The following is a 26,891-nucleotide window of genomic DNA, read 5'->3' as shown; positions in this document are numbered from 1 at the left end:
TCGAACTACTAATCCTTAACTTTTCGAGGAATCTTTCATCAATGGTTGTGAATGACTGACTTTTTTAATCCTTTGGACCTTAGTTCCGTAGGAGCAAGTCAGAAAGGTTGAGAAATAGAACAGAATCCTTTCGACCGTAGTTCCGTAGGAGCAAGTCAGAAAGGTTTTGAAATAGAACAGAGATGTAAAGATGCCTTTTGTTTCGTGGGGTTCAACATGTATTGAAATGGTACTGCCAACAAAAATTTGCACCTCATGTTATTTTCTTATGTGTATGTCCATGCTGTGTTTTTAGGTTGTGAGATGCCGATTTTTTTATGGAATCTACAAGGGTAACCAGAGTGGCCAAACTGAAGTGAAAATTTGGTGAATGTCTCCGGAACTAGAAATTTCACAGGAATCATATATAAATTGTTGCTGCCATGGATTGACTATTTACTTCCTCAATAACTAGCTTGCGACATGATACGATTGCTTCTACCGTTGAAATCAGAGTAACAGTAGAAGCAAGCGTATACTGTACTTTGTTGCCTTTTACCAAAAAAAAAAAGTTATCCCTACGTCCTGGGTAACATCCGGGAGCAACTTGTGAAAACAAGGGTGTATCTGTGGTGAAAATGCCCAGATTTTGAAAAAGGTGAAAATTCATTGAAAAGCGTATTTTAAGTTCTGAAAAAAAAACTTAGCACATTTATGTCTTGATATATTTTTTCACAAAAGTTGGGGTTTAAACTCGTACTCTATTCATACAAAACTGATAAACATTGTGGGCTCTCCGTCTGAGGCGGCAACGGCCCACCAGTACACCGCTTAGCGTGGTCACTTTCTTATTTTTTGTAAGAAACCCTCTTCATAAGACATCTAGTTTCTCAAAATTTTGTGACTGCCAGATCAGGAAGGCAAGAACAAAGATTTTTACCAAGCAAGAGCACAATGACCAACAAAATAGGCAAACACATTAAGGGCCTTCATTGGCCCAGCAGTTCAAATATTAGATTGGACAGAAAATGATAATCTTACTACATTAGTTGCAAATTGCCTACCAAATCACAATCCTTTTCTACAGCTGCCATGGCAGCATCGGGAGTCGAAACTACCATTAGGAAACTACGACCTAATTAAGGACAAATAACTGTCTCGGCCAGCAATCATGGGCACAAATGCACAATAACATAACCAAATCGTTTGTTTAGAGGCCTAAGTTCAGGGACCACCATGCAATGGCTTAGCCGTATCATCTCTTAGCTACTTTCAGGCTGACCGTTGCTGCTGCTGCTGCTCTTCAGGAGGCTCTTCCTCTTGCCCCTGAGGCTGCTGCCACATATACGTCACCTGGTGACCCTGCTGACCACCATACATCATTCCACCTCCTGGTGGCATCTGTTGTGCTGGCATATAGTAATACGGTGGATAGCTATCAGCTGACGCCCCCATAGCAGGCGGCAAGCCAACCCTTGGAAGCCCAAGTCCCTCCTCTTTCATTTCATCCCTAGGAATTATGTCCACCAGGAAGTCATATATGTCAGTCCTGGTGATGGCAGCTGCAATGTCGTTCTTCTGTAAGGTCCGGCGCTTGTTCTCTTCTGTGTGCATCCATGACCTCAATGTCAGCTCTAATATGAATACCTCACATGCCTTCGCAAAGACTACGGGAGCTTCTGCAGAGATCATCCGCACATCCTCATCAGCCTTCATTATCTTCTTTATCCTTGCAAGTGGCAAGGTGTGGTTCTTGAAGTCAGTTGTCTGATCGATCTCATCCATCTGGGTAGTCCAGAACTCCCTGAGCTGCTGCTGTTGCTGTTGCTGTAGTTGTTGGTGAAATTGCTGAGCTTGTTGGTAGACCATCTGGTGCTGAGCACTGAGTTGAGCTGGATTGGGGAATGGTGCTGCTGGCTGTGAGCCAGGAGGAACAACAGAAGGAGCTCCAGGTACCATTGCTGGAGGCACATAGGCAGCAGGATAAGCTTGTGACCCAACACCCGTCACAGGCTGTGGCTGTGAGGAGGATGGTTCCATGGAAGATCTTGTTTGTCCAAAATCAATGATCGTCCTGACCCTTGGAAAACAATTATAGATTTGATCAGTTGATTTTTTTTTTGTCATTCAGATCAACCAGAAAGATTGCAAAATTACAGGTTATGATAGTTATAAAAGTGCAGAAATTAAACTGCAGGTTATAGCATTACTTAAATTCAAAGATCGACGTAGATGAATGGAAATGCCTTTTGCGTACGAAAGAAATTACATGTATTTATCTTATACTCTTGTAGCTTGAATAGACTACGCTTGAGTGCAAAAAATAATACAACTGAAGGAACAAAAAGATGCTTGGTTGCAAAGTTTCATCCTAAGAAAAATTCATCTTAGCAACTGCACTGGTGCCATTGCTCATGAGGATAGCATTTCATCTTGATGGTCGATACCAATATCACAAAACACAAAGAAACGGAACAAACATAAATATATGGTCATATATGGTTACCCAAAACAAGTGAAATCAGAAGGGACTTATCATCATAAAACACACAAAATGATACGGTAAAGCAGACAAGATCAATAAAAATCACAACACCTATTGACCTTGTCCTTAACTCCCTATAATGCATGACAGGAAGGCAATATTACCTTTCATGCTCCCACTTTCAATAATCTATAAGTAGGTATTTGCACAACCAGTCAGTCCCTGCCAGTATTGGTCAAATAGGTTATGGACAAATGCAAAAGTATCTAAGTTCTGGACTGTTATAACAAGCCAAATTGCATGGACCAACAGCATGAATCATGCAGGGAGTTGAGAGTGACAAACAGTATGTGTACTTTGTACAGAACACAACGATGCTCAATTTATGCAGATCTCATAGTCATAGATCAACAAGAAAAGCACATAGCCCTGCACTTTCAGTTGGGATCCCCACACACATGGTATCGGTGGCTACTTAAACTAGTAAAGCAGTGTGTTTTATATTTATGCTAACCAAAAGGGAGTCCAAATTAAGGTTATGCCACACCCATATGCCGGGCTTGTAAAATTAAAATGATTACAACTGAAGTTAAGTGCAAAAGACTACTACCCTAAGCAAGTCAATGCAAGGGAAAAGCAGGCCTGCGACAAAATAACATAGCTTATGCATATGAACTTTGATGGTGGAAAAGACAATTTAGTTTGATGGGGTACTTTATCATTAGGTCTGTTAAAAATGAAATTCAGTATGTTCTGCAAGTAAGCTTAAGCTGCTGCAGCTGCCAAAATAGGATCTCAATAACATGGTAATCAGGTAGTTTTTTTGGCTAGTTGGGTTAGTGGAGTAAAGCTGACATGTGTCTAGTCAACATGACATGGACATGGCACTGGGAATGACTCCGACATCTTCACAAAAACAGATTCAATAGATGCATGGGAGCAAAGGTGTACCTATAATTAAGGATTCTAAGTTGAGAAGGGGAGGCAGCAAATTCTACTATTCTAGAGCAAATAGCATGTGAATTGTGAAAGATTGAACTACAACTCTAGAACTAAATTAATGGTCACATCTAAGAACGTTGCAGAAATGTAATCCACTGCAATCTGGAATGAGCACTTCATAGAAACACAGTAATTTGCATACTTGTTGCTTCTTAGCTCTCATTTTCACTAACGGAAATTACATGCAGAACTTAACACAACGTGCACGGCACTTGTTAAAGCTATTACAGCCAGCTATCAAAGGTAGATGAAAGCTTAATTTCTGTAGAAGTGGGTCCTTGCCAAGATTAGGGGTGTTAGTCATGGCATATGGCAAATGAATAGCAAGGTCTTCTTCGACGGCTGGAAGGAATACTCTCGACTCACGACAGTTCATGAGCAAACAAATGACGAGAGCAACATAGTATCAGACATTCAGACCTACCCACTACTCAGCCGAATAAATCTGAAACCCGCATGAGTTCAACATGCACACGTCGTCACAATTTCAGGGGCGGACCCAGTACAGGACACGGGTGTACACATGTACACCCGATAATTTTGCAAAAGAACAAAAATCGAAGTTTAGCAAGTAAATACATGGTCAGATCTGAATACAAACAGCATACGTCAGGGTTTTGGGGGTTCGATTCCGCACCGCAGGAAGGGAAGAGAATAGGAGGGCATACCTGTTTGATGGTTGTCGGCGGCGAAGCGCCCGACGAAGACCAGGCCAAGGGCGGCCGCTAGCCCCGTCGTCGGCGTCGCCGACTCGCCGCTAGGAAGAAAGGCCGAGACCCGAGAGGGGGTGTGGAGCAGAGAAGGGAAAAGGAAAGCAGCGGAGGAAAGAAGAAGATGGAACGCGCACATGTTGGGCCGTTCTGGGCCGGAAGGCAACCGAGGGCTCTTTTTGATTTTTGGGTTCAATTATGGCAGCGTAATTGGAGGAAACTTGGCCCAAAGCTTTTGTTCGGCCTTTTTTGCGTGTAAATCTCAGCTTCATTTTTTCCATACTTCTTTTACTATATGAATAACTTTCCGACTATGCACGTATAGAAGATTAAAAACTAAACAGAAAACTACAGTAGCTATCTTTCTCGTCTTCCTATAGGAACGAAGTTTGGAGTTTTGCTATTTTCCCGTCAGTTAAACAAATCGGGTAGACGTTCTGCGACCTGCAATCTTGAAAGAACATGCTAGTGCCGTCTACAATATTTTTGTTGTGGGCATTGAGAAGAAACATGTAATGTAACGGGGGTATCTAGGCTCTAGCTACTCAATCTTTCAACCAACGATCATAATCTGAATCGTTTCATAAGACAAGCAAGCAGAATATCAAAAGATGTACGAGGTCACATCCGAACCCCAAGCAATTTCGCTGCAGCAAAGAAACTGGGCCAAAGTAATGCGAAAGGTGCAGATTTTTATCCTGGTCCTGACGGTGACGGAGGAGCTGCATGGCGTGGTGTGGGAAGGTGCGGGGCGGGCCGCTGCAGTCGGCGACTTCTATCAAAAACTCCTTTCACTAGGGAAGTCACAGCCGAAAACTTTGAGCTGAAGGGACTGTTAGCTTATTCAGCCAGCTTATCAGCCACCAAACAGTGTTTTCCTCTCACAACAAATCAGCCGTTTCAGCTTTTCAGCCAGTTTATAAGCTGAAGCGAACAGGTCCTTAACAAATAAGCGAGGATGAGCCGACGAGGGTGCGGTTGTGCAGTATAGCTGCCGACCTGGTTGCTCAACCCGTAATCCAGCCCTTACTATAGGAACCGGTAGATGTTTGCCAACGGCAGATGGAGGGGCGAGGCTAGAACACGGAAATAAAATAAAGGGATCCATTTGCAAGAAGCAAGAAGAGCACGGGTATAAAAGGGAGGAATTATGTGAACATTTGGATCGCGAATTCGCTATTCAAAATAGGGGCTTTTATATAAATATATGTAGATCAAAATGAGGGGCTAATGTGCTAGTTTAGTTGACCGCGGTCTACGCTGCCATAGGCTGCGACACGGGCCGTTGGACCTTTGATCTGCGGTCTAGATTGAGCTGCTACAGCGCAAGCGACGCCACGGTTTCGCTGCTACGGTCGCCGCTCGCCTCGCGTCTCCGGCGGCCGGCGTCAAAGGCAGGACCGCAGGAGCCTGGGAGGCCTTCGCTTTCGCTGCGTCCCCTGTGTCCAGATTGAGAACATGCTCGGCGTGAAAGGCGGGCTTCGGCGGAGGACGGCAGTCTGGCAGCGGCGGGCGGGTACGCACTCAGATGAACGGACGCCCAAATCTCGCCACCGGCCGGCGTCCCTGCGTCGCGTCACGTCCGCCGATGTGCTTGCGATCGCGGTACTGATCTGCTGGCACCCGATGAGGAGAGGAAGACGACGATGTGGAGAGCCGAGCATTCCTTCCTCCCCCCTTCTCTCGATGCCATCATCAGCATCGGAGAAACGGAGGCTGACGGCGTCGAGGAAGGCAGCGCCATGGCTGGCGACACGAGCGCCAAGAACCCCTGGTGCGGCGCAAGAGGTGCACAGCTAGACAGCAGCCAGCAGTTCAGAGTTTGGAAAATTTTGCACACATAAACAGATGAGTGATTTGTGACAAGAAACCAAGAATCACCGGGCTGCTCAGTGCGTATGTACAATATAATCATGTTTCCCCTTGAATTACAGGGACGACAAGAGGATGATGCAGCGATCAAACCGGCCACCTACTCTAATTAACATCCATCTGGTACTAGCTAGCAGTCGCGACCGCTGCTTGAGCAGCGCCGGCAGAGACGGCGCCGGCGGACTGCGACGCGGCGGGGACGAGCACGAAGCGGGACGAGAAGGAGCAGCCGTAGTAGACCCGCGCGGCGTCGTCGGCGTCGCCGTCGCAGCCGCCGAGGTCGAAGTTGCGCGCGTAGCTGAGCGGGTCGTACTGGCACGCGCGGCGGCGCTGCTGCGACGACGCCGCCGAGGCCGCCGCGGAGCGCAGCGCCCGCCTGCCCCGCCGCCGCAGGCGCCGCACCAGCCACGCGAGCCCGAGCCCGCACCCACCGCAGCCGCCGCAGCACTGGCGGCCGGGCCCCGGCGCAGCCCCGGCCTCGCCGCCGAGCCGGCACGGCGGCGGAACCGCGGCGTCCAGCCCTTCCTCCATCGCCGCCCCGGCTGCTTTCTTGCTTGGTGCGGTGGGTGCGTGGGCGTGTCAGTGTGGCGTGCGCGCGTGGTGGTGTAGCTTGTTGGCTACTTGGCTGCCGGCGGGCGCCGGGCGTATGCGGAGGCCGGCGGGAGTGGCGAGTGGAGTCGGGACTTCGGGAGAGTGTGGATTCTTGGTGGGGTGGGTGGGGTGTCCCGTGTCCGTGATTTATAGGGCTGCCTACCTAATCACTCCGATTACGGGATGAGCTTGCGTTGGAGGATCCTGCATTAGCGCGGCCATGAACCGGAGTGGGAGGGAATCCGAGATGAATCGGGGGTGGATTTGATCACGCAGCGCGAGTGCTTGGATTTGGGTTGAACGCTCTCATCCGCAGCAGCACACAAGAGAGAGGGGGGATAAAAGGGAGAGTTGCTTCAAGCGGACGGCTCCATGATTAAGCAAGTGAAAAGCTCCGGCGCTTTGTCCGCCCGCGTCCAATCCTGCATCGGACAAGATCGCCGTGGAGCACGCTGATGTTATTAACGTGCTCGTATGGTACGTAATCCTCCTAGCCAGCACATCTACGTGCTAATCGGAATCTGGCTTTGCTTTGGATGCTCGCTGGGTGACTGTTGCTGCTGTGGTGAGTGGTGAGTGAGATCCATCGGGTCATCATCACGTGACCGCACGGTTTCATTTGGCGCTTATCGGCCCATTGCGTGCGTGCAACCACAAATCACTGCTCAGCGTAACAGACTAACAGCAGCAGGTAGCAGTAAAGAACAGCATTCGAGTGAGGCCGAATTGGGGCAACCGTCCATTCCATCTATCCCCGGCTGTGCAGTACAGGAATCTCATGAGTTCAGCCAGATTACAATGATAGTACGTAGCTCAAACAATCAGATGCGTCGCACTTTGGCCCACGACCACCAACAGATCTGTCAGTTATGAATGAATACAGTACAGGTGGTGGTATTGCTTGGCTTTTACTGAGGACCCGGGACCAGTGGTAACATGGCTACGTTCAGAAGTCAGAACTGTGACGACATTTCATTCATCCCTCAATCCAGGCAAAGAAACAACGTTCGGGATCAATGGTTGCAGACTTGCAGTGAGAGAGGTACAATCAAGAATCTACATCTGTTTCTGTAGGCACTGGCATGTTTTACCATCTGTAGCAGCCTAGCTCATAAACTATGGACCGTGGATGATTTTACAAATGCATGGCTTCTATGAGTTCCTACACAACAAAAGTACAACTTACAATACACCAATAAGTGGACAGGACAGGAAGACCGTTGGCATCTGATGGTAAAAAAAAGAAAAGAAAACAAATGGAACAGGAGCTGGAAAGGGCTCTATGAACGGCGACGGGTTCAATCACGTTGGTGCATTTCCCTGAGCATGAACAGAGCACGAACAGCCAAAATATATACGAATTGGCAGCCCCTGTTACCTTGTGCATCATGTAGTTCAGGCAAAGCGTGTTGCTTACCAATGCTGAACCCTTGGGAGCCAATCTGAAATGATCCACAACAGAGACTGAATTCTTGTGGAAACAATAAGCAGATGAAACAGACGGGCAAAGTGGTGGCAGATCATCTCATTACACTATTATTGATACCACCTATAGCATTCATTGATTTGACTTGGTAGATAACCAGGGTCTATAAAGAGCATTCTTGCAATAATGCACTCCAACTGGTGCTCAGTCTGGCACCCAAGTCACCACCCAATATCCTAGCAGCTGATGTAGGCACATAGCAAACAGTTCGGTGCACAACTTTACTATGGAGCATGGATTAGATGGTTTGACATAAATAAAAGCTAATAAAGCCATATGGCATTCAAGGAAATGGAGTAGGCCATCATTTCAAAATGTCCGCTTGTTCTCCAACTACCGAACAAGGAAGGAAACATTTTATACCTCAGATTCTATACTAAGCATAAAATGTTAAGTGAAAGTTGTTCTATAGTACCATATCCCTAACAGATGTTTTCATAAGATAAAACAAGAAAAAGCATGCATTCTTTGCTAAAAAATAATTGGTAATATAAATCATAATTAAAAAATAGGCTTGGAATGAAATCAATACCTTCAGTAACCAAAGACGGAGGCATATCAGCAACTTCACAAAATACAGCAGCTATTATTATCCCTGAAAAATGTACAATTTGCCACTATGGTCAGAAATATGCAGGCCAAGAACATTTATGTAATTGCTAGGTGCTAATATGGTTATCAAATGATAATCTGAGGTATAAAATTGCTTGCATTTATGAACATGTCAGAATCAATATTGAGGTTACTCAGGTGATGGAATGTCATTTTATATGTCAGAAAAATTATATGCCAATGTTGCTCCTTGGCACACTCTTGGCTGACTACTCAGTTACACAAGTTTTGATGACTCCCACGTCTCATTTTAAGCTAAAAAATTCATTGGAAAAAAATGTCAAGCAAAGTGAAAGCACAAGCCCACTTCTTTGGATCTTGATACTGTGTTAATGCCTCCAAGAATTGGTTCCAAAGTGGACCAGTCTCCTGAAGGTTAACATTCTCTGGTCCCCCGAGGTAAGCTTGAACAATGAATTCATAACTTTGTTCCCTGAACAAAGAATGCGCCAGATTTTAGTAAAACAATAGTTCATAGATCCTCTAAGATGAATATAGCTTTTCATAAGTTTCACTGACCTTCCTTCGTAATGCGACAACCATGCCAAGTAAGATGCACCAAAGTACATTGATGCAAAAGGATTGTAGAGATCATCCACAGAGATCACTGTATACGCCCTGTAACCACAATCCCTGTGCATTCAAAGGGAAGTACAGATAAATTTGCATGGAAACTGTGCGTTTATATAATACCCAGAGCAGTGACAATTATGCTTCCGATACCCTAAAACAACCAACTATTCCTAGTCCTTAGTTATTTTTCAGTCAATCCACTGATAATACTATTATCTGACTTCTAAAATTATGGATATAATTCTTGTATAGATATTATACTGATCACTGTGTACATACTTGTGGAACTGTATAGGGCAGGACTGAAGTTCAACTGCCTATGACATTGCAACACTGTGAAGCTGCATTCTTGGCAAAAGAAACAAGGACTGGTAAAACAAAAGGGAGTTTCCAGTTCGTTGGGATGAACAGTACAATTCAAAATTGAGAAGTGCTTACTGAAATTCTAGATTTGCTAATCATAATTTTTTAGATACAGTTTGCAACTTCATGGCTAGTGAAAGTATATGTTAGACACAATATCATACTTGCCTGGAAAGCCATGCAGCAGTAGGATAGTCTATTCCCATCAATCCAGTCCGGGTACTTACTCCATGAACAAAACGCATACTGCAGACCTCTGCAAGTGCCGCAAGAGCTTCCTGTGCAGATTTCAATAGGCAACAGAGAATCCAATCAGAAACTGAAATTCAAACAATATATTACTGTTAGTGGAACGCTGCTTTAAAAATCAGTAACCGGTACTTGGCTGATCACCCATCACCGCACCTAGCAGTGATTAAACATAGGTCAATACAACTGGTTTTTTCAACTCAAACTAATTCTTATATATTTTTTAATTTTTTTAGGAAGACATGCCAAGGTGATTGACTTGTGCATTTAAGGACATTTACATAATATTCAATTATTTATAGCATAAAAAATATAGAGGAAGCATTCTGGTAAATAACTACCAAATGCATCAGTGTACAATAATTTTGCATGACTGAAAACACAAAATACAATGAGCATAACATGTAACGTGATGGATTCTCATGCTTGAATAATAATTGTAGGTCTTTTAAAAGAAATCTCCAGAGCTAAATTATGCTGAATGACATGTTTTGGTTGCAAAAAAGTTTTCATATTTTGCTATATTACAAATTCATAATAAATAAGTCATGCTACAAGAGTTTATCAAATTCGATAATGGCATACATTAATCACTAGAATAACAAGCAATGGCTTCTCTATCCAAAACTTACTGGTTTTGATCCTCTAGTGGTCAAATGGCGTGATATGATTATTTCTGCAACAGCCTGAAACCATAATTCAGAATTGGACAAGTCTGAGATAAAGGGAAATTTATGTATCAGTAGCAAATTCACCAGTGTGACAATAAATATTTTCCCTGTCAAACAAGGAATGAGGTGATGGACTCTAAATAAACAGTAGAAAATGTTCCTCCGAACAATATTTTGAGGCTTAGAAGTTTTCAACCTTTTCGGACTAGTAAATGCCAAAACATTAACAAAGTATTGTCAAGATACACTGAAGACATGTAATGAGGAAACAGCTGAACCAGTCGCATACGTATAGACTTGACCATAACGAAATGTCTGAAGTGCATGGTAAGCAGCAAACAACTATGCCTATACTGCAAGTCTGCAACATGGGCTATGCAAAATGATACAGTATTCTGTTACATGCCATCCACATGAAAGGTGACATCAAAATCACAATCTACTAGGTTAAGAGTATTAAGCAGTTGAGTACAGTTTCTGTGATCTCCTAACTATCTATATTTTATAAATCATAAAGCTGGTGGTGTAAGCAAAAGTGGCTGTACTCCTGAGCTTCTAGTGTACAAAAAACACATGTTATTCAAGACTTTGGAAAAGAAATGCAGAAGTTAGTGCAAATGTTTATAACCAGATTTACCTTCACCTCCACGCGAGAAAGGTAAGGCCTCTTCTTTGCATCATGGGAGAATCGTACATTTCCACGTCGCTCACCGGATTTTGTCCACTCCTTATACACATCAGGATGTTTCCACATTGCATCCATATCAGCCTCTGATACCTTGGAATCCCAATATATCAACTGTGCTTCTGACTCAAAAATGATGACAAGATATTAGGCAGTTGTTTTTATGTTGGAAGAAGACCATATATAATTATTTTTTGCACATGACTCAAAACTACATGTAGCTAAAGCAAGAAAGCCAAGGGGAAAAATAACAACACAGCAAAAATGTAACCTGTGCTTGATAAATTTTCAAGGTCAGGAGTGATCTCGTTGCAAATTTCTGGTTGTCTGCCAAAAAACAGTGAGAAACATTCTGTCAACAGGGTCAAATTTCCGAAGGAAATGTATAGAAGTGCATAGATGAAGCTGGATATAAGTTCTAGCTTTAAACAAAGACACAGCTTTATCTGCAAAACAATCGTATTTGGACTTTAATCCATTGTGTAGTTTCTATTGCACTAAGATGACTTGATAAGTAATGAGATGTAGGGAGTTTTAAGGCAATGAAAGTTTAGACGAGATACAAATACAATCCATGTAGCATGAAGTTCTGAATACTAGGTCTATTTCATGATACATTCATCATGGGAAAAAATATCTTAAAAACTGCTTAGTTCATTGGCATGTCAGATTAACAGAAATGATCTTGATGTCCTGTGTAGGTTACTATATTCCATTATAATAGTATAATGATATGTAGAAGCATTCTCCTTTTTTACGATAACAAAGATGTATTAGCATCATTTTAAGGCTTTATAACATTTTTTGTGAACTAAAATATTTTAGAGGTTTAAAACTTGACATGAATCCTACTGCCGGCTTAAATACTGTCAAAGCTGTCAAGTTTGGCACAGGGCCCTTCTTTGGATGGCCACACCAATCTTCTTCCAACTTAGGCCAACTAGTTTCACACAAAAGTCAAGCTCTGTAAAAGCAGGTCCTTCATGCACCACAAGTGCTAAGATAAATAAATTTAGTTATGCATGATATAGAAGTAAGCTATTAAGAAAGACACCTTATAGACAACAAGCTCTCTTTCACATAAAGATAACGCTGGAAAATGGGGGAAGTTGATTTGTGAGAAGCCTTCTTTTTGCCACCCTTATATGCTCTAACTACAAATTCTTCAGTTCTTTGTCTGCAACATTTGTAAGATATAATTGCATCTTAACTGTTGACAGATCAGAGATGATAATATCATTAAAACAGTGTGCCAAGTGAAATGCATACTTGTCATCACAAGAGAAGAGCCATTTGGCATAAGCAGCACCAAAGTAGACATTTACAAGAGGCCAGTAGAGCAAATTGGTATCATCTTCAATATCATATTTCTTGTAACCCAATTCCCTTAAAAATAACGAAGACAATAAATTTAATTTCAGAACATAGAAAGGAAAAATATAGTAACTTAATTGTGTTAACCAAGCTTGTGATGATTACCTTCCAAGCCATTGAGCAACTTCAGGTGCTACCTGCATTATGCCAACCTTGGTCTCTTTTGTCTTGCGATCATAGGTATCTACAAAGAGTCTCCTTCCACTTGCAATTTCCGCAAGTGCGCCTATCATATACTGCACGAGAAGAAAGTCAAGCTCAGCAGGTCGTCAAGGATACCTACCGCTCTACCAGTAACAAGGTAGCTGGATATTATCTTCACTTTGTCTCACAGAATTTGTTTACTATTATCTTCTCACTCCAGAGAACCATAACAGCCAACGCGTTGTAGTTAGCATGCAGCTGTATTCACTGTTGGACGTGATGACTACAGAAAGTAAAAAAGGGAAGTGCATATACTGGTTGAACATAGAGAAATTGAACCAATACCGGGTCTAGTTGTGATTTGAAATGTCTATGAACAATGATTGAAGCCACCGCCTGAAAGAATCAATGGATGTACACAACAATCAGTATAAAGCCACAGTTGCATAAAGAACAGATGGAATTTGAATAAAGAATACCTTTGTTATCTATTTTTCTATACCTTAGCAAACTTATTTCAAACAGCTTTGCAGAAAAAACTCCTGACCAATAATACTCAGTAACCACTTAGTTAAATATAGCAAAAGAAAACAATATGGCTGCAACTAAATTCACACTGTTGGTAGTTTCTTTGCCTTCAGCAAATCGAGTGAAAATTTGGTAGCTGCTACTGATAGCCTTCTTAAGGAACTTTGAAGGCAGTTGCATCATAGAATTGACTAGCCAAATGAGCCAAATAACAAACAGACAGAGACCTCATGTGTTGAGAAAACAATATTACATGTTGGAAAATATGTTATCATTTATTTAGCAGGTTCATTATGATTTACATTATTCTGGAGCTAGTGCTATCAAAATTACATAACTCAACTGACCACTCACCATCATTTCAGTTTGTGTGAGATATGCCTCACCATCAGGGTCCCGTGAGAGATGAACTTTCTGTCCCTGCTCTTCTCCAGCATCAGTCCACTCTTTACTTACAACAGGATCTTGCCACATTAATCTCATATCCTCTGGATCCAAGCAGTCATCCCAATATTTGAAGCTTATTGGCATTTTGTACCAATCAGTAGTTGTTTATGTTGATCTCTGTTGGAGAAGAAAGAAAAAGGGGTTAAAGATGACATATGGTATCTTATTTTCTTTGAGTAAATGAAACCCGATGCCATCTGCATTATGTTCTGGACTTGTATAGAAGGTGAAAAAGGTTTTAGGTGTTTAGCAGGAGACAGTGATGGATATTTCGCATAAAGTTGATGACAGGATAACCATAAAAGAGTATGTGTTCATTGAATCCTAATAGATAGCAAGAGCAATCAAGTTTCTGACCAATATGCATTCACTTGCAGATGAAAACACTTCTAGTTTTCAAATACTCCTATCTGACAAACACATAAACATAACATGAAACCAAACAATACCAGTTAACAAAAAAACAGAGATACAACAAACAAACAAATGATACCAGATGAGCGTCCAGATTTCAAGTCAGACATTGAGTAAAAATATGCAGAATCTAGCAAAGCAAACCATTTCATTAAGAAGGAGCGAGAATTTACAACACACACGACCTGACAACAAGACAAAAAATAAATAAATTACAGAGAAAGGAAATATAAAACACGACCTACAACTAAGGACAGCATGCACACAAAGTTTGAAATGGTGATCTAATCTGGCCGAAGAAAAAGGACTCAACATGAACATAACACTGCAAGCTCTTTCCGCCACAACAGAACATTAAGCATCAACGCTTCGGCACAGAAGCGCAGACCCGAATCCAGCAGACCAGCACTGACGCACGCACAACGCAACAACAGTCATCAGCACCACCACAAGAAATGGAGCGCCACGCCGCCACCCATTAAGCATCAGACGATGAGAGCCGCACGCAATGCGAATGGAGCGGCCACCCAGAGACATCCCCACGCCACCGTACCTGCCGCGCCGTAGCGTCACGCACACGCCGCACAGTGAGGCCACCAGAACATCAATAGCCTGCCCGCATTGGCACCACCAGCGCTCCCACCAAACACAGGGAACGCGCAAGCAGCAAGCATCCCGTGCAATAGCGCACCTCGCAATCTAACGCGAAAACAAGAATCTAGAAACGATTCCTCCCTAAACAGACTTCGCTCCGTCTCGCCAAATCAACGAAGAGAACGGTGGAAAAACAATCGAGCGCGGTGTGTCGCGAATCGAGCTCACCAGTGCGCGGGCGCGCGGGATTGGGAGGCGATTGGGGGAGATCCCGCGCACGGGTGCCTCTGGAAGCTCGGACTCGACGGGGATTCGGGAGGCGCGGTGGCTTCGCGGAATGGGGAATCGCCGGATCGGCCGGGACGGAGGGAGAGACGAGAGGGGGAGGGGCGCGTGAATTGGAAGAAGAGGGGAAGGGAAGGGAGGGATGGGTGGCGAGCGGGACGTTTAAATGTGGGGGCGCGCGGCGCGGGCACACGTGGCGGGCAGCAGCGACCCGGTGGCTGCCTGGCTGGTGGGTCCGTGCCTTTCCGATCGGATTCGTGGGTTGGAGGGCCGAGGGCGGACAGAGGGTGGAGACCAACCGCGTCGCGTCGGACGGAAGCGAAGGCGTTGCTGGGTCATCTCTGACTCTGAGCTCTCCTGTGCTGCGATGAACTGATGATCTCTTGGACAGGACCAGGTGTCACGTCAAAGTGACGTTGCATCCCGCTACGGCTGAAACATCAAATAAAGCATGGCCCGTCGGTGCACCAGACTTGCACGGCGCCTGCACTGCACAAATCATGTCCTTCTCGTGTGCAGCCTCCTCAACCGCTTGCCTTGGGAGCTTGAGGCCATACCGTTAGCTGGAGGCATATACAATGATAAGTTGCCCATGGTTTCTTGATTTAAATTAGGAGAGATGTTTCAAAATATTGTTTGTTTAAATAAAATGTAGGAGCTTTGCTATATCATATAAGAACATATAAGAAGGGAAGTAAGTGAGTTGGTACGTTATGATATCATATATAATATAAAAGTAGCTCATAAAACTCTGTTAACGTAGATAATATGAAAACCACAATAGCTCAGCCCTCCGCAGGCCATCTTGCACAAAAGCAATCTCTTCCTTAACCTCTTTGTTCCACTTGAAACTTTGTCATATGTCGGTCTTCAAAAACACGCATATTTCTCGCCTTTCATATGGTCCAATTTCACGCTGTGCATGAGCACAAAATATTGTGAAACAAGAGTATTGGATATACTCGTTCACTTTACGCAGGTAGACACGATCGCCTATAATCTTGGGCATCGTATTGAAGTGTTGTTTGTGTGAGCTTTATTTCCTGATCTTTCAAAAAGGAATTAGTAATTCCTTATATTTGAAAAAAAGAGATTTAGGCATTTAGCCATTCCTGAGTTTTAGCAACACCTGGAACGCATTCTCCGTTCATTGGCGATATCCTTTTGTCGCCTTTTTGCCTTTTGGCTTGTTGCTCCAGCATTGGAGGAAGTCACGACGCTCCCCAATTCCCCATCGAACTGACAGAACTCGACAAGGCCTTTTTCGTTTTTTTTTCCCCCAGGTCCGGCGGGTTTGAAATATTTATTCCGAGATGGTGGGCTGCGCATTTGATTGGCGGGCTGCTGCCTCAGCGAATTGCTCAAACGCCCCGACGGAGGTTTCTAGGCTTTTTTCGGCCCAATTCCAAAGCTGCACGACAACGACTGCACTCCCTCTCACGCCTCTGTTGATTTTTTTTTAGGGCGCCTCTGATGATTAGGCTTTGATTACGAAAAATAACCTGCTGCCATCCGCGATGAAGACAACGCATAACCTAGTAATTAAAACTTAAAAGGAATGGCTTTGTCTTGATAGCTCATAGTCGCCATCGACCGACCGGCGTATGGGGGGCACTTTTCTCGTAGCGATCGAGTGGGGAATCGAATCTGCAATCTTTTCTTTTCTTCCTCTTTTGCACAGAGCAACGGCGACCGGTTGCTAATGCCTTTCATTACCAAAGTTCTGATTCTAGCGTGGGCAACCAGGCACGAATTTGTTCTGATTACCAAAGTTGCCTGTCTGCTTTCGCTGAAGGTGACATTCGTTTGCACGCTGTGCTTCCAAAGTGCTACTGTGTGACTGTTTTCCAACTTAGCCTCTGATGGTGCATCTCAGCTCTCGAGCAATCGAGGGTGAGCACTGAGCAGCCAAATGGTATTCTCGACTTGCTACTTTGGTACGTGACACCCTAAGAGCGGGAAGTGAATTGGATGTTCTAAAAACTAAGGCTCCAAGCACGTATAAAAATCCATTTTAAAATCTATTAAGATGTGCACTAGGTTTTTCTATGTGTTGCTATCTTTACCGTAAAAAAGTTTTGCATCTTAGGTTCCAATTAAACACTGAATTATAAGTGCAATAAGAAATGAGGAAGTAAATGAGGTAGAGAATGCAAACTCCCGGCGTGACAACACGACGATTTTTACCGAGGTATCGGAAAGCAAAACTTTCCACTACTCCTCGTTATTGGAGCCCCTCTCAAAGGGAATGCCCGCGCAAGGGTATAAACTCCTCGGTCATGTAACTTCATAGGATAGCCGACGGGCCTTCCCCACGCGCAAAGTGGATCTCCGCCTAATCTCTCCCGGATGCTCCTTGCCGCTCTTCACTTGGTAGAGTTTCGGCAAAAACGCCTAGGGCCTCTCCTCCCTATCACAAGCACCGGCGGCCACTCCACAAACGCGGTTGGAGAGTCTCGCAAAGACTTACAAGCCCTGGATTTACAACTCTTGGTGCGTACAAGCACCGATACAAAGGAGTTGTGCAAACCTCGTCTAACTCTAGGCTAATCCCTGAAGCAAAGCGCTAATAGGTCTAAACTAGCATTAATCAAGATCTAAGCCTTATACTAATTGTCTTAATCTTCTCTTTAGCACTTTGGTGGATAGAGAACTTGTGTGTATGTGAGAATCAAGCCTATATCTTCTCCAAGCTCTAACGCCCTTCAAAAAGCCAAGCAATTGGGTATAAATAGCCCAACTCAAAAAACTAGCCGTTGCCAACCATTGCAACTTTCTGCTTTAAGATCTTCTAGGATCTTGTACATGTCCTTTTTGACTTTTGTTCCATGTTGTTTGATTCCCCAAGTCAATCACTTGCATCCATATGACTAAACCTTGTATACTCGCAAATGTTGTTAGTTCATAGGTTAGTGTTGACACACAATCAACAAAATCAATGATAGCCTAAGTGCATTTTCCTTACACATACATTGATCATCCTACTATATGAGGTGTTAATAATTTTAACCGAGTGCATTCCGAGTTGACATAATGATTAAAAAAAATAGTAGTTCAAACTTACCTCCCCAGAACTTGTGCATTTTGAAATTGTTATAGCAATGCTTTGTGGCGTATTGGCGATGACTAAGAGCTCCTGATCGTAGCATGTCGCGCTCTGGAGACATCGTTTCTATATTTATTCATTTCGATCCTTTAATTTATGATTGCCAAATTTTTATGCACTTTTATTTGTATGAGTGATAACTATGAAATGATTCCTCCTCCGAAGCTGGAATACTTTTCCATTATCCAAAAAGTAACATAAAAGAAGGAAAACACCTACTCTCTTACTCATCTGTGTTTTAGGTCACATAAGGTCACCACCGATCTTTTATAGTTACCTTCATTAATTTATATGAGTAGTTTCTTTTTCAAAGATGGCATATTTTAGAAAAATAAATATATAACATATTTTAGTAGAAATAATAAATATATTAACTGAATTAAAGAGAGTCGGTAATGAACTTTATGAGTACAGATTTAGACTCATAATCCGTTTTACAGGTGATGAAAATTCCTGTGCTCCAAAATGGAGCTAGGATGTCGGTGTTTGCGAGCGAAGCCCAAACCCTAAGTAACCACTTAGAAAACTAATCACCAAACATGAGAGGAGAGCAAGCCAAAATCGAAATCAATTGGCTGGTAGATTGGTAGAAAGGCATCGATGTAGTCAAAGGCAGCTTGCATAGAGCCATACAGACGAATAGAAATCGATCTCTTTTCTCAATAATCAAAACCCTGATGGGGCCCTTAATTGTCTTTACCGGAGTGGTTAGCAGTATATTAAAGAGCCCAGAGCCTCGGAAGGTTTGGTGGGGGTAGGCGACGCACGCAACGCATCGCATCGCAAGCGCAGGGAAGAGGGAACACGAGCAGGGAACGTGGAGGAGCGCCGCGGCGATCGCACGCACGGGCACCCGCCACCTACCCCCGGGCGGCCGGGACGCCGCGCTGCACGTTGCGTTGCGCGGCCACCTTTTTGTTTTTTCTCCTCCTCCTCCTCCTCTTTTTTATACGAACGAGAACACGCTGAACGGCTGAACGCCCCGCCGCCACCTCCCCCCTGCTCGCCTCCCTCCCTCCCTCCCTCCCTCCCTCCACCTCTTCCGCGCCCCCGAAAGGCAAAACCCTCCCTGCCCCGGTGCCCCCGGTCCCCTCCCCGCCGCCCTGGTCAAACCCTAGCAGGCGGACGCGCAAACCCGCCCGCATCCCATTCCACATCTCCCCATGGCGGCGCTCTCCGTGCCCCTCCGCGCCGCGGCGGCCGCCGCCGGATCCCGCGCCGCCGTCGACCCCATCAAGGTATACTACTCGGCTGATGCCTGTACTCTCTCTCTCTCTCTCTCTCTCTCTCTCTCTCTAGATTCCACTGGCGATTTACTGGAGCTCGCCCGGGTGGTTGCGGGTTCCTTAGTTCCTTTCATGGATCCATTGCTGCGCCTAGATTTGGCTCCGATCCTAGTTTGGTGTGACTGCCAACCGCGCCCCTGGCGAAAATTACGGTGTGCTTTTTCCTGCGGTTTCGTTGTATGTTTGGGCGTAAAATCGTACCATTTGGGCTTGGAGGGACTGGGAGCTTTGTCCTTGTTTCTGGGGCCCGAATTTTGTCCCAAGTTCTGTTCGCATGCGCCAGCAGTTCCCTCTTTGTCCCTGTCCCCTCGCAAGGACCTCGGTTTACTGTTTGATTCCAATGCCCTCACCCCTGATGTGTAATTTCCAGGACATTGCGGTGCCCCACTGATGCGATTTGGCTGCTATGTTGTAGGTCTCGAGCGTGAGGAGCACCGGCTCGGCACACTTTGGCTGCAGGTTCCCCTCCATCGCGGCCTCCTCTTCATCGTGAGCAACCACTCCTGATTCCCTAGTTGCCGTTGCCTTTGTAACTGTAATTTTTGTATATTGATGTGGTCTGCCAAACTTCTTGTGAACTGAAGTGCGAGGAACGTCGAGCCGCTGAGGGCGATAGCTACACAGGCACCCCCTGCCGTCCCACGTAAGTAGCTGTTGGGCTCACCGACCAGAAAAATTCCGAGAGAATTGTGCAGCTTGTGGTGGATTTATAAATTTGTTGTTCTTTTATTTTTTTATGTAGAATATTCGAGTGGGGAGAAGACAAAGATTGGCATCAACGGTGAGTTCTAAATGACATTGTTGGAATTAAGTTGATATAAAAACTATTGTAATCTGAATGATCAAATATAGACCTCCTTGGGCTTTGCTGGTCAATGCATTCAGTCTTAAGTCCTGGTCAATGCAAAAACGAAATGCACTTCTTTAGATATCATGTTGTGAGGTATTACAAGGGCAGTTTCTACTTTCTAGCTCTCAGTTGACTATTTTGTGCACTAGCTAACTACATTGAGCAATTGAATCGTTCTCATCTTTCTTTGTTAATCTGCAGTTCGTTACATAGAGTATAAAGTAGGAGAGTAGTTCTGAGTTGTACTTGGCCCTTTTCTTGTTACTGTAGGGTTTGGACGGATTGGCAGGTTGGTCCTGCGAATTGCAACCAGCAGAGATGATATTGAAGTTGTGGCTGTGAATGATCCTTTCATTGATGCTAAGTACATGGTAAGGGAGCAATGTGAAATTATTTAATTATAATATCTCAAATTTTGGACTCTGCACAATTTGTTTAACAGCAACCACTGATTAAAAGTTTGCTTGAATTTTCCTTCTGTACCTTTGAGAGCTGCACAGTTACTTCAAGGTTTTACTACATTAATCGAAATTATACTGTTTAATCTAATGCTAACTATATTTCTGTTGGCTCATGGATGTTATGCTTTATCTGCTTTCACACAGTTGCTTAAATATGACATGAAATCGTTGGCTTTACAAGATAATTGATGTATGATCATACAAAAGCATTGTTTCCATTTTTCTTGCAACTTTTGTTTCCATTTATTTTTTTCACAACTGTCTTCCCTATCTTATCTGTTCAGTGAATGCATATTATCCAGTGGAACAATGCAGTGCATTTGAATCTACAGATTTTATTCTACTATTACATTCTTTTTTTCACTGTTGGTTTAACAACTTAATCTTACCCTTCTCCAGGCCTATATGTTCAAGTATGACTCCACTCATGGTCCATTTAAGGGTTCTATTCATGTCGTGGATGAATCAACCCTGGAGATCAATGGGAAGAAGATCACAATTACAAGCAAAAGGTAATGCTGACATTTGACACTGCAGGATTATCTGATTTGATTGCTACTGTTCCCAATCTTAGTATTATATTTGTTTATTCTACATGGCATTGCACTCTTGCAATTGTGGTAACAAGGTTGGATTTTTGGCTTCTTATGGATACGTACCTCTCTGTTTCGGTGACATTAGATGGCTTGTACTTGAATTACTTTTGAATCACTTGGCAAATGTTTATTCCAGCCTGCTTCAAAGGCACACCTTATTAGCAAGCATGTCATTCAGCATCACAGATTTCTTTGACCTGTTACCATGCACATCTTTTTCATGTAAATGCGTAATGTTCTCAACATACTTATGCTATTTTCAGAGCACAAGCACTCTGTTGTATATTAGCGTAATGCACCATTCCAATCTTTTGCACTTCTTATCGTCATATAATTATTTGTTGTGCTTCTTTGTTCTGTAGCTTTTTACAATTAGCAGTCTTAGATTCTTAGTTTAGTGTTTGTTTTAAGAATTTGCAACTGTTTGCTTCAATATTTCCAGAGATCCTGCAGAGATTCCATGGGGTAACTATGGAGCTGAATATGTTGTTGAATCTTCTGGTGTTTTTACGACCACGGACAAAGCATCAGCACACTTAAAGGTTTGTGTACCAGTTCTTCAACAATGCCATCTAATTAGCGAGTGCATACATTTTGATGTCAAACAAAATGGTGAGTTTTCTGCTTTATTTACAGGGTGGTGCCAAGAAAGTGGTGATATCTGCGCCATCAGCAGATGCTCCCATGTTTGTTGTTGGAGTTAATGAGAATAGCTATGACCCAAAGATGAATGTTGTTTCTAATGCAAGTTGCACCACCAACTGCCTTGCTCCACTTGCCAAGGTTACTTTTCTTGTTGCTTTCTTTTTACAAGTCCTCAGTTTCTGTCAAGCAACAGTTGATGGCAATCACAATAAATGGCTTCTGTGGCTCATATTTTCTACCTTTCCAAACACACTCATTTGTATTACGCTGTGGCGCTGCGCAGGTTGTCCACGAGGAATTTGGCATTGTGGAGGGTCTCATGACAACTGTTCATGCCACAACAGGTTGGTTGCTGGTTGTTCTCCAGTGTGTTTTATCTGTTAAGTCATTTGTTGAAGCTTAGTTGTCATGAAAATATTACTTTATCATGTTCAGCCACCCAGAAGACTGTTGACGGTCCTTCAATGAAGGATTGGAGGGGAGGACGTGGTGCTGGCCAAAACATAATTCCTAGCTCCACTGGTGCAGCAAAGGTACCTTAAAGTCAAAGGCGCATCTTGTTCCTTTTAGAACTTGTGTTTTTTGGCTTACTTGTTTTGCTTTTAGGCTGTTGGAAAAGTCCTACCTGAGCTGAATGGAAAGCTCACTGGCATGGCCTTCCGAGTTCCAACACCAAATGTCTCTGTGGTGGATTTGACATGTCGGATTGAGAAAAGCGCTTCCTATGATGATGTGAAAGCAGTCATCAAGTACGTAGAATTCTCTCATTTGTTACTACCGTTTGGTTCCTTTTTCAATACCTTTCAGTTTCTGGTTTGTCATCCCATTGAGTAATACATAAGCTTTCACACAAGTTTATTGATAGAGGAATCCTAATTTGGTCCCAATTTGAGGGCCCACATGGTCATACTACAGATCCCTGAGTGCATGTTGCACATTGATTGGAGGTAGTTGTAGCCTGTGTTGGCTGCTGAGGGGGTATAAAATATCTCAGTTGCTCACTAGGTAGCTCAATTGTTTGCTCATGAAACTCTGGCTGCACAAGAAATTCTGTGTGGACTTCATTTGAAGTGTGATCTGCTGCAGTATTCCTACCACTAGGATTTATGCAGAGCAATCATGTTCATATTATCTGCTGACCTACAGTGGATCTTATACATCACCTCATTTTTTCAGGGCGGCATCAGAGGGTGCACTCAAAGGTATCCTAGGCTACACAGATGAGGATGTTGTTTCCAATGATTTCGTCGGTGATTCTAGGTGATTACTTGTTTCTAGGTTCATAACCTAATTTTCCATGTCTGGGAAAATGTAGCTGAAATCGCATCACTGTCTTTGTACCAGGTCAAGTATCTTTGATGCCAAGGCTGGTATTGGACTGAGCTCGTCTTTCATGAAGCTTGTGTCTTGGTATGACAACGAGTGGGGCTACAGGTGAGAGTTCGCTGCTTATTTCTTTGCATTTTTAAATGTTATAATTCTCCAATTGGCCCAAGGATTCATTTATCTTTGTTTGGTATGCTTCAGCAACCGGGTTCTGGACCTGATTGCCCACATCGCTCTCGTCAGCGCCAAGCACTGATGTGCGGAGATCCCTACTCATTCCTCCAGTAGCCTAGTAGGAAAGGCTGCAATTTTGACGGCCATTTTCTTCGTAGCTCTTCTTTGGAATAAGATGATGTGGACCACTTCAAACTGAGAGCATAAATGGACTCAGATCCATGACTTGTATGTTAGTTGTTGAAGGGGTAAAGTTTGGTCGTAGTGCCAAGGCATGCATCTGCGGAATTGAGTGAACCATATGGCCCGTCGACTCGATTCGTTGCTTGTGATTTGTGCCCTTTGTGTAAGGTGGTATAATTTGGCAGTCCATGTTTGGAGCCAAGCGTGATGATAGGATGGCATTGAGCGATGACCAATTGGATCTATCTCGTTTTGTTTGAACCATCTGCGTGTGGCCCATAAGTCATCAGCGTGAGTTGTGCGGCCACAATGCATCTCTCGTACGTCTCGCCGTCAGCGCGCCCTCAAGGTGCTCATGTAGGCGTGTTTGCCGTGTACTTCTATCGTCATTGCTCATGTGGCCGAGATTCCGTGCCTGCCAGTCTGGCAGGCAATGAGTTACCTCCCGATCACGAATCGAGCCGTTATGTATCGACTGTCGACGCATGCATGTTTAACGAATGGGCATGAGCAGATGCGGAACTTGATGATTTACTCAGCCATCGCGAGGGAGATCAGCAGCATGGCGCTAAGGGCATTGCATCGCGTCGCGGGACACCGAGCTCGGCGTCGCCTGACTCCAGCAGCAGCCGGACTACCCAGAGCGTGGCTGACGAGGTACGTGGGCGGCCGGCGCGGCAGGGTCGAACTGGAACGCAAGAAAAAGAACTGCCAAAAAACAAAATGGAGATGCGGGGTATCAATCCCCCCGTACCTCTCGCATGCTAAGCGAGCGCTCTACCATCTGAGCTGCATCCCCTCACGGATTTGGGATCGTAACGAAACTTGATAATCATGTTAATATCCCCAGCTCCAGTTATAGGACCAACGGAATAGAGATCTCAACCCAATAAGCCATAATCAAGAGGACATCGTGATGAAGGCGCTGCCACAGAATTAACGCTTTTGCATTTCGAGTCAGAAGCTTGATTAGAAGTTGGACGTTCAATTAAAATCCACCTTAAATTTCTAAATTGTTTGGTTTTTTGAATTTTGTCAGTCAGTCTCACAATATTTAGTTACGCACTAAAGCAAGACTTTCACAAATGGAGTTATAGACAGTGCATCGTCTCTGGCCACAAACAAGTTGCAAACATAGGTGGATAATTAATTTAGGAGAAGGTATTAGGGTTTTTTGGCTCATATTTTAATATTAATAAAGGTGGGTTAGAGACATGTTAGATCCAATTGTTATGGTTTTCAACTGATGATTATATTCTATCAACTGAATGGCTGGATTTTTTTTATTTTTTAATTAATATTATATGACTCCTCTCTTATTTTAGTATGTTTCATTAGAGGAATAACATGGAGGCTCTCATATTAATGTAGCCCTCCTTGCTTAACAATAATTCATCTAAAAAGTGCTACATTTTTTTAGATAATGGATAAAAAAATCCGGCTTCAACCACCTCGTAGAGGAGGGATCAGTCCACAAATTATTACATGTAGTATGCTTGCACTATATGCGAGCATGACTATTGTTTATATGTTCATCACGCATGATTAAAAATTAATCCGTAAACTAAAGGGTCATCCATGGGAGGCGAAGAAATGAAGCGCCGAAATGTCCAACATCGGGCATGTTTGGATCATCACTTCCTTTTACTCATTACGACGCTGTAACTGCACCCATCATTGTCGGAGCCAATAAGTTCCCTGAACAAGACCTGCATAAAAGTTTTCGGTTGACATTTATTAAAAATCATGCCATTTCTCGTTAGCCAAATTGCCCAAAATAAAAGCTGCCACCCCTGTCAATAAGTCTAAGTTTGGTTTTTGTCCCCCCATTTTATCCAATTATCGAATAGATCATCGGTATTAAAAGGAGGAACAATACCAAACACAATATGTATAACCCTCCACAGGAACCTAGCATATGCAGTCAAAGAACAGGTGTTTACTGGACTCTTCCACGTTACAAAAGCAACAAAATTTACTACCATTCCAATTCCTTCTCGCTAGATTATCTTTTGTAAGTATAACCCTATTCTTTAAGTACCACATAAAAATCTTGATTTTTAATGGTAACTTGCATGGGCTACATGATCTGACCACCTTAATTTTTGTTAAACCATTTTGAAAGCTCCCAGAGCCACCAAAAAAAGGAGAGAGGAAAACCGAACATTGGTATGACACCATTAACGCGTTTAAATTGCCAGTCGAGCGGGGAAAATGAACAGGTCGATCAACCACCCTACCTTATAGTTGTCAAATCATCAATACTCATGATTTTATCAAAACAACAAGTACTCTAAATGTTATTAGGGACAATAGGTGGCAAATGCATTACCCATGTTAGGATGTGTGTCATGTGCTCATGTGGAAGCTTAGTCTCTATTGGCTAGTCTTCCGGATTCTATTCATGATTTCCGATTTAGTCGACATTTCTTCTGGTTCCATGCAATTTAGTCGCACCCCAACTGCTGATGTTTCATGGAATGTGCGAACCCAAACATGCATTGCCGTTTCTCATAAGATAAAGATGACACACACCTAATTCGTGCAAATATACAATTAGCCTTAATTTCCCAGGAGGTGGCTAATAATTTTGCAATAAAATAAGAAAAATACTCCCTTCATTCTTAAATATTCTTAAATATATAAAGTCGTTGACTTTTTACTCTAACTTTGACCACCAATATCTATTGAACGAGTTAGTTAACTAAAGTAAAATGTGTATCATTATGCCTATTGTCAAATGTGCTTATAGGTTTATCTATTTGTAAAAATATTTGTAAAAATGATGAATAATCAAACAAATGAAAAAAGTCAACGGCGTCATATATTTAAGAATGGAGGGAGTAAATCTGAATCAAATCTTGGTCTTTGATTATATAGAGAAAAAATCAATTAAGAAAATTAAAGGCCCCGATTTGATTTAGATGTTACCTCTTTATATCAGTGCATTCCATGACATCTCTCTAAGAAATAATTTTATAAATGGGTAGTTGATCAACAACTTAGTACCTTACACTAGTAACCCTCAATCAGTCAAGCTGCTCGAATACTCGATCAATCCCAAGTTTATTTTGGCCATGGGCAGCAACAACACAACACGAGCTATCCCTATCATCGTGGTATTGGTGCTAATCCTCCTCTCTGGTAAGTAGACATCTGTGAATCATACGTGTGCTAGCAAACATGGAGAGTTTAGAGAT

General features: G+C 43.3%; 4 protein-coding genes across 10 annotated transcripts; 1 reads left to right on the top strand and 3 right to left on the bottom strand.

Moving 5' to 3' along the window:
• Positions 1-934: 934 nt before the first annotated feature.
• LOC101754360 (nuclear transcription factor Y subunit C-4) lies at positions 935-4,284 on the bottom strand. 4 transcript variants are annotated; one of them, XM_004951707.3, is made up of 3 exons: positions 4,135-4,270; positions 2,629-2,686; positions 935-2,059 (listed from the first exon to the last, which is right to left on the bottom strand). In XM_004951707.3, the coding sequence occupies exon 3, from the start codon at positions 2,017-2,019 to the stop codon at positions 1,252-1,254; it is 768 nt and encodes a 255-aa protein (XP_004951764.1). In that variant the 5' UTR covers positions 2,020-2,059; positions 2,629-2,686; positions 4,135-4,270; the 3' UTR covers positions 935-1,251. The 4 variants fall into 4 exon arrangements, with proteins under 4 accessions (XP_004951764.1, XP_004951765.1, XP_004951763.1 ...); XM_004951708.3 differs by having other exon boundaries at positions 935-2,053; XM_004951706.2 differs by lacking the exon at positions 2,629-2,686 and having other exon boundaries at positions 4,135-4,284.
• A 1,057-nt stretch (positions 4,285-5,341) lies between these two features.
• Positions 5,342-7,137, bottom strand: LOC101753567. The gene has a single exon (XM_004954640.3). The coding sequence runs from the start codon at positions 6,577-6,579 to the stop codon at positions 6,175-6,177; it is 405 nt and encodes a 134-aa protein (XP_004954697.1). The 5' UTR covers positions 6,580-7,137; the 3' UTR covers positions 5,342-6,174.
• Positions 7,138-7,584: 447 nt separating this feature from the next.
• LOC101753700 lies at positions 7,585-15,189 on the bottom strand. 4 transcript variants are annotated; one of them, XR_214442.2, is made up of 15 exons: positions 15,008-15,189; positions 13,679-13,888; positions 13,142-13,192; positions 12,758-12,888; positions 12,548-12,664; positions 12,333-12,455; positions 11,550-11,605; positions 11,231-11,400; positions 10,555-10,608; positions 9,842-9,951; positions 9,257-9,370; positions 9,045-9,170; positions 8,658-8,720; positions 8,018-8,081; positions 7,585-7,801 (listed from the first exon to the last, which is right to left on the bottom strand). XR_214442.2 is itself a non-coding variant. In XM_004951705.2 (14 exons), exons 2-13 carry the CDS (start codon positions 13,853-13,855, stop codon positions 8,693-8,695), a joined length of 1,257 nt encoding a protein of 418 aa, XP_004951762.1. In that variant the 5' UTR covers positions 13,856-13,888; positions 15,008-15,189; the 3' UTR covers positions 7,585-8,081; positions 8,658-8,692. The 4 variants fall into 4 exon arrangements, 1 of the variants encoding a protein (XP_004951762.1); XR_002677921.1 differs by having other exon boundaries at positions 8,658-9,170; XM_004951705.2 differs by having other exon boundaries at positions 7,585-8,081.
• Positions 15,190-19,178: 3,989 nt separating this feature from the next.
• Positions 19,179-23,936, top strand: LOC101753287 (glyceraldehyde-3-phosphate dehydrogenase GAPCP1, chloroplastic). The gene is made up of 14 exons (XM_004951704.4): positions 19,179-19,408; positions 19,872-19,945; positions 20,041-20,099; positions 20,199-20,237; positions 20,577-20,677; positions 21,167-21,279; positions 21,806-21,905; positions 22,000-22,146; positions 22,292-22,352; positions 22,444-22,541; positions 22,615-22,757; positions 23,185-23,268; positions 23,353-23,442; positions 23,536-23,936. Exons 1-14 carry the CDS (start codon positions 19,334-19,336, stop codon positions 23,588-23,590), a joined length of 1,239 nt encoding a protein of 412 aa, XP_004951761.1. The 5' UTR covers positions 19,179-19,333; the 3' UTR covers positions 23,591-23,936.
• The last annotated feature ends 2,955 nt before the right edge of the window (positions 23,937-26,891 follow it).

Source organism: Setaria italica, chromosome I (assembly GCF_000263155.2).
Source record: "Setaria italica strain Yugu1 chromosome I, Setaria_italica_v2.0, whole genome shotgun sequence".
Taxonomy (NCBI): domain Eukaryota; kingdom Viridiplantae; phylum Streptophyta; class Magnoliopsida; order Poales; family Poaceae; genus Setaria; species Setaria italica.
The sequence above is the reverse complement of the archived record's forward strand: the minus strand, read 5'-3'. Positions and strand labels throughout refer to the sequence as shown.

What these genes read in the sequence shown, in the direction of transcription:
- LOC101754360 (XM_004951706.2), bottom strand. Translation starts at nt 2,019, where the DNA reads ATGGAACCATCCTCCTCACAGCCACAGCCTGTGACGGGTGTTGGGTCA.
- LOC101753567 (XM_004954640.3), bottom strand. Translation starts at nt 6,579, where the DNA reads ATGGAGGAAGGGCTGGACGCCGCGGTTCCGCCGCCGTGCCGGCTCGGC.
- LOC101753700 (XM_004951705.2), bottom strand. Translation starts at nt 13,855, where the DNA reads ATGCCAATAAGCTTCAAATATTGGGATGACTGCTTGGATCCAGAGGAT. An exon ending in TCAAATCACAACTAGACCCG is followed by an intron (nt 12,889 to 13,141) that starts GTATTGGTTCAA and finishes CTTCTCGTGCAG; the next exon opens with TATATGATAGGCGCACTTGC. An exon ending in CCACTAGAGGATCAAAACCA is followed by an intron (nt 9,952 to 10,554) that starts GTAAGTTTTGGA and finishes AAATCTGCACAG; the next exon opens with GAAGCTCTTGCGGCACTTGC.
- LOC101753287 (XM_004951704.4), top strand. Translation starts at nt 19,334, where the DNA reads ATGGCGGCGCTCTCCGTGCCCCTCCGCGCCGCGGCGGCCGCCGCCGGA. An exon ending in GGCACCCCCTGCCGTCCCAC is followed by an intron (nt 20,100 to 20,198) that starts GTAAGTAGCTGT and finishes TTTTTTATGTAG; the next exon opens with AATATTCGAGTGGGGAGAAG. An exon ending in TCATTGATGCTAAGTACATG is followed by an intron (nt 20,678 to 21,166) that starts GTAAGGGAGCAA and finishes ACCCTTCTCCAG; the next exon opens with GCCTATATGTTCAAGTATGA.